The sequence below is a fragment of the Emiliania huxleyi genome, assembly GCF_000372725.1.
Source record: "Emiliania huxleyi CCMP1516 unplaced genomic scaffold EMIHUscaffold_1023, whole genome shotgun sequence".
Classification (NCBI taxonomy): Eukaryota; Haptophyta; order Isochrysidales; family Noelaerhabdaceae; genus Emiliania; species Emiliania huxleyi.
In genome coordinates, this window is record NW_005202285.1 from 1,940 (window position 1) to 7,687 (window position 5,748).

At 65.9% G+C, this 5,748-nt stretch overlaps 2 protein-coding genes across 2 annotated transcripts; one reads left to right on the top strand and one right to left on the bottom strand.

Annotated features, from left to right (window-relative positions):
• Positions 1–95: 95 nt before the first annotated feature.
• On the bottom strand, positions 96–979 carry EMIHUDRAFT_251008 (hypothetical protein; the record flags this gene model as incomplete). Its single annotated transcript, XM_005793175.1, has 4 exons — positions 96–110; positions 181–472; positions 559–615; positions 705–979. The coding sequence occupies 4 exons, from the start codon at positions 977–979 to the stop codon at positions 96–98; spliced, it is 639 nt and encodes a 212-aa protein (XP_005793232.1).
• A 3,052-nt stretch (positions 980–4,031) lies between these two features.
• On the top strand, positions 4,032–4,810 carry EMIHUDRAFT_446741 (hypothetical protein). The gene has a single exon (XM_005793176.1). It carries the CDS (start codon positions 4,052–4,054, stop codon positions 4,778–4,780), a length of 729 nt encoding a protein of 242 aa, XP_005793233.1. The 5' UTR covers positions 4,032–4,051; the 3' UTR covers positions 4,781–4,810.
• Positions 4,811–5,748: the final 938 nt, after the last annotated feature.

Sequence of the window (5,748 nt, forward strand, 5' to 3'; positions counted from 1 at the left end):
CCCCCCACCCCGTCCCGCGCCCCGAGCCCGGGCGCCTCCTCCCCGCACCCCGCGCACACAGCACCCCCCCGTTCGCGGAGAGCACCCCGTCCTCTTCATGCAGCCTCGGGCTGTCCCGTCCATAGGCGTGCCGGAGGTAGAAGGTCGACAGCACCCCCATGCGGGCCGCCCCGTCTCCACCGAGTCGGCCCTGGGCCCCCGAGGACCCCTCGGCTTGCCCTTGTCGGAGCGCGGCTTCCTCTTGCTGGTGGCCTCGAGCTGCGCAGCTTCGGCTAGGATCCCCTTCCTCAGCAGATCGCCGTGACAGGACTCAATCCTACCCGCGCATAGGAGCACAAGATCCGTGCCGTCTCGAACCTTCTGTGCCAGTTCGCGAAGCGCCGCCGACCGTGTCCTCCAGAGTCGATCGGCCTTGTCGTCCAGGAACGCATCGGCAGTCTCGAGGACGCGACCCTCGCTGGAGCGCATCTCCCTCGCCGGCGTGGCCCGGTCGACTCGGTGCCGCGTCGGCTCGCGGCGGCGCGCGCCGAGGCAGCATCACCCTGACCCTCCCCCCACATTGCATACGCCGCCCGGAGTGCCTCCGTGGCGCAGGCGCACCCTCCATAGTGCCCCCTGCGATCGAAGCACGTGCACTCCCTGGCCCTCCCAGTTGTGAAGGGCGTCGCGAGCTCAGGGTGTCTGCCGGATCTACTGAGATCCACCCGAAGATGCCCAGCGGGAGCCCAGACGGGCCTCGCTCGGCCACTTTGAGCCGATCCTCCAACTCCAGAACCTTAGCGGCCTGCTTCAGGCGTTCAGCCTCCTGGGCCTTCGACTGCGTCTCTTGGTTCTTCAACTGCATCTCGAGAGCAAGGGTCCGCGTGAGCACGTTGTCGCCGATGGGCTTGCCATTGCGGTCGTTGCGGAGAGGCGCACAGCGGCTCGTGGAGAGCTGAAGGAGAAGATGCGCCGCCAGTGCCAGCTTTTGTGTCCCCATCCACGCAGTCCGCGGCGACCGCTGCCGCTTAGCGGCAATTGTCCGCGTGGCAGGGACCCGAAGCGCCCCGCGTGGCAGGCCCCGAAGCGCCGACGACGAGCTCATAATTGTAATCGTTGCACAAACAGCAACTCCATCCCCCCCCTTTTGTATCAAACAGCAACTCCATCCCCCCCCCCCCCTAGGCGTCCTTTTGAATTTACTCTCTAAATGTTTGAATTTACTCTCACGCCGCGCGTGGGATGAAATTGTCACCTCGCCTCCCTCCCTGAAGAAAGAAAACGGACATCCCAAGGGAGGGATGGGAGGACGGCACGCCGCGACCTCGCCTCCCTCCCTCCCTCCCTCCCTCCCGAAGGGGATCTCGATTTTTCCAGACTTCACCCAGACTTCACCCATAGTGCATAGAGACGACTTCAGAGACCGTACACAAAGAAAAGAAAGAAAACGGACAACCCAAGGGTAGGGTGCCCACAGGACCCAAAAGAAAATAGCTTTCGGACTCAAAAAGGGACGCACGAGGCAAATCTGATGTTGGAGTGTTCCAATAGGAGCGAGGCCTCTTCCGTTGGGGGACCGAGTGACTAGGAAAAGAGGGTTCCCCGGTTTGTCACGCGCGAGCACGAGCGTGACACTGCACTTGGCGCCGAGCGCCCGCGGCTCAGACCTTGTGCAAGCCGACCCTCGGTGGGCACGCCGGTCCGGACCGATGGCGCTCGGTGTGGAGCAAGCAAGACCCCCCCCCCCCCCCCATCGGCGCGCGCTCGCCATTCCAACGGCCGCCAGGAGCACCAAGAGGACTCCTCATGGCTGTGCCCAAGTGGGCTTCGACCGGCCTCGGCTGGGGGGGCGAATTGTCCCGGCTGCGGACGCCTTCTGCAGCCCCCTGGGCCCGTGACAGCACCCCAAAACTGCCCCTCGGCGGCATACAGCACTGCCAGCCAGCCTCTTTGCTGCAGGCGCCTCCTGCAGGAGACGGTTCCGTTCTCCCGCCGGCCAAGCGGCAGCGACAGGACGAGTCGCATCTCGAGGCCACCGATTCGGAGGAGGAGAGGGAGGGCCAGTGAGTCTCGCTTTTCCTCGCCGTGTTCCTAAGTTCCGCTCGTGTCCGCTTGGGCATGGCTCGTGTGGCTTCGCCTTCGGCCTCGATCGGCCGTCCTTCGGCCTCGAACGGCCGTGTGGGGCCGCCTCGCCACGCCCACGGCCGTGCGCCGGTGGACGCGCTACGTACAACGAGTTTTTTGAAAACATTCAGCTTTCTGAAAAGAGCTAAGAAGGTAAGGAGGGAAGTCCACTGAAGTTCCACTGGGGGACTGCACTGCTGGCGGAGGCCAAGAAGAAAGAAAGAAAACAGACAAAGCAAACGAGGGATGGGCGGAGGAAGAAATAAAACTCTTGGAAAATTCTTTTTCTGTTTTGTTGGAAAATTCCGTTTGTGAAAATTCTTTTTCGCAGTAATTCTTTTTCGCAGTAGTGTACACATATCATTTTTGTGTGTGTATCTAGACTCATGCGCCCGCTCGCACGAGCGGCTCGTCTCGCCCGGCGTCCAAGGCGTCGCCACACAGGGGCCGCCCCGTCAACCTCGCACTCTGCGAGAACGCAGAGAGAAATGAAAGCCGACCGGCCCCCACCCAAGTCAGTCAAGTCCGGCTCACGCGCCCCGACCGACAGAGAGGGCCAAAGTGCTTCTAAGGTGCTTCTTTTTGTTTGTCTTTTGGCAGTGCGCGCCAGAAAGAAAGAAAGAAAACAGACAGCCCAAACGAGGGATGGGACGAGGACAAGGTCCCCACCTGCACGAGCAGGATTGGCAGTGCGCGCCAGTCCCGTAAAAATGCGCGGAAGGCGGACGCCGCGCTGCGAGCGGAGCGGCATGCGCACCTCGGAGAGACGCGCGGACGAAAGGCGAGCGGCGCGGCGCGGCCAGATCGGTCGGCGCCGATGCTCAGCCTTAGCAGCGAGATGCAGTGAGAGGAGGACCGAACGCGGCCAACCCCAGTGCTCAGTGGGAGAGGGCCGGGCGCGAGGGCGCGTATGTATAGATAGCTGGCTGGTGGGGCGCCGCGCGAGACGAGAGCGAGCGCGTGGAACACTTGTCTTGTCATGTACATCATGGATCTCAGCTCTTTCACACATGCCCCGCTCTCTCTACACCGTGTATGTAGCGAGTCGTCTCTAGTCGCCCACCAACGCGACCCGCGCGCGCCACCTCGCCGCGTCGGCCGGCTCGAGCGTCGCGAGCTCGCTCGTGGAGAGCTTGCCGTTGCGATCGGCGTCGGCCGTCCGCGTGGCGACGAAGAGGCGCTCGGCCTCTCGAACGTCGCTGGCGGGCACCAGTGAGAGCCAGCACTGCATGCTCTCCTTGGCGACCTTGGCCCACGCAACCACGCGCTCCGCATCCGGCGCGCTCTCCGCGAGCGCCTGCTTCAGCGCGTCCATGCCGTTGAGCGTGTTCTCGATGGCGGCCTGCCGCTCCTGCTTGTCGACCTTCACAGCAAAGTCCAGATCGTCGTACTTGATCGCGTTCGTGTACTGCACGCTCAGCCCAGCGAAGTAGTTGCGCTCTGACAGCGGGCCTCCGCCGAAGAAGGCGTCGAGCCGCTTCTTGAGTGCGGGCCACCGCGAGGGCTCCGGCGCGATGGCGGCCAGCGCGTCCAGCGAGAGCTTGAGCTCGAAAATCGGCTCCAGATACTCGATGCCAGGCCACGAGGCCACGCGTGCCGCGGCTGCCCGAGCCGCGATGGACGGCGGCACTCCGAGAGCAGCGGTAGCGGCGGCTGCGCCGAGGAGGCCGCGACGCGAGATGAGGTGCTCGAGCGGCCGTGGCGTCGTGAGGCTCAGCGCGGCGATGCAGTAGACGCTCAGTGCCATCGTCTGCGTGACCGTGCGCACGTCGGGCGTCGGGTTGTAGCCTGTCGCAGTCGGTCGGCCCAGATTCTTCTTTTTTATCGATCAACACTTTCGATAGACCGAAAGTAAGATCGTTCGGTGCAGAAACGCCGGCCATGCCCATGTAACGCACTTGTGCTCGCTTTTGGTTTAGAAGTGTCTCCAAGTCTTCTGGACCCATCGATGGCCGTCGCCTCGACGCCGCTCGTCGCGGCACCATCGTGCCCGGCCTGGGCGAAGCGTCGTCGCGGGTTCCCGCCGCAGTTCGACGGCAAGCCGTGCGAGCCTGCCGAGGAGGAGGACATGTGGCTGTGCAGAGCCGACGGCCGCGCGCGCAGCACCGCCGACCTGAAGCGCCTGGCGACCGCCGCTCGGGTGCGAGCGAAACGAGCAGGAGATGCAGCCGCCGCGAACACGCGCGATCGGCAGGCGCGCGACCAGCGCCGCCGGCAGCGTGAGCAGCACGACCGGCGCGCAGCGCCGGCGGTCGCCAAGACCGTGCGCCCACAACGCGGCCAGTGCGGCTGCCCGGCGCACGCGGTGTGCGGCATGTGCGTCGACCAGGGCAAGCTCGCCGCGGCCGAGCAGGCGGCCATCGACCTGGAGACGCGCTTCCACGCCTCGACGAACGTCGTCATGGACCTGGAGCGGCCCGAGGACGAGACGGCGGCGCTGCTGCAGCGCTGCGTGCACGTCTCCGACGAGACGAAGCGGCGGCTGCTGGGCGAGTGGAGCGACGAGCGCATGGCGCACGCGCTGCCGCTGCACGCATGCGCCTCGTGCGGCGTGCGCGACCCGTCGCTGATGTACACGCGGGTTGACGTGTCGGCGCTGCCGCGTACTGTGTCTAGGACGACGGTGCAAGCATGTCCGAGGGTGAGTAGAAGTGTGTGGAGGTTTGGTAGGCTGTAGCGTCGTCGCGCGTAAGAAGAGTGGTACTGTCCCGTTTTGCTGTTCACAGCTAGGGACGGCCTCTGCGGCAAAGAAAAATCATCCCCACCACCCTCCCTCCCTACCACCTCCCACCACGGCAAACCTTCGGCTCCCGCTCAGAGGCTCACCGGGCCCGTGCGGCGCGCCGAGGCGGCGCCGAGGCCGGCGCCTTGCACCCGGCCCGCGGCCGGCACCGCCTCGCCCCACAACTGACCGCCCTGCGGCCCCTGCGCAGGCGTACCACAGCGTCGCTCAAAAAGCGACGCCGGGTGTGGGCTGCTCCCTTGACCCGTCACCCGCCGCGCCCTCGCCCGGCCGCCTCACCGCTCACGGAGCGTGCTCGCCGCCGCCGCCGCGCGTCCCGCGCCGCCACGCATGCCCCTTGCCCTGACGCGCGCTCTGCAGCGGCGCAGAGCGCGCGTCCCTGGCACAGACGGAGCAGCGGCCGCGCCAGCGGTCGCTGCTCCGCCCCCCCGTCGCGCGCGCCACGCGCGCGCTGCCGCCGCCGCCGCCGCCGCCGCCCCCTCCTCGCCGTCTTCCCCACCCTACCCTCTGTTGCGCGCGCCGCGCAGCCGCGCTGCGCGCCCCCGCCCCCGCCCCCGCCCCCGCCCCCGCTCCCAAGCGCCCCTTCCCCGGTAGGTGTGCGGAGAAAGTAGAACCAATCGAGAGGTGGCAGAAGCCGCCGTGTGTGACACATATTGCGGCACGTGAGAGTGAGACAGAGCCCCGGCAGCGGCCAGCGCGCGCGCGCAGCGGCCAGCGCAACAGGCGTTTCAAACAGCAAACGGGACGGCCTGCGCAGCCTCTAACTATGAAATTTAGAAAAGGAGTTGCGGTGTTGATCGCCGCGGGAGCCCTCTTATTACAAACTTTCGCACGCTCAGCACCTGGACGAGGTCACATGGACCACCAAGAACTGGCACGGGCTGCAGATGCAGCGCTTGTCT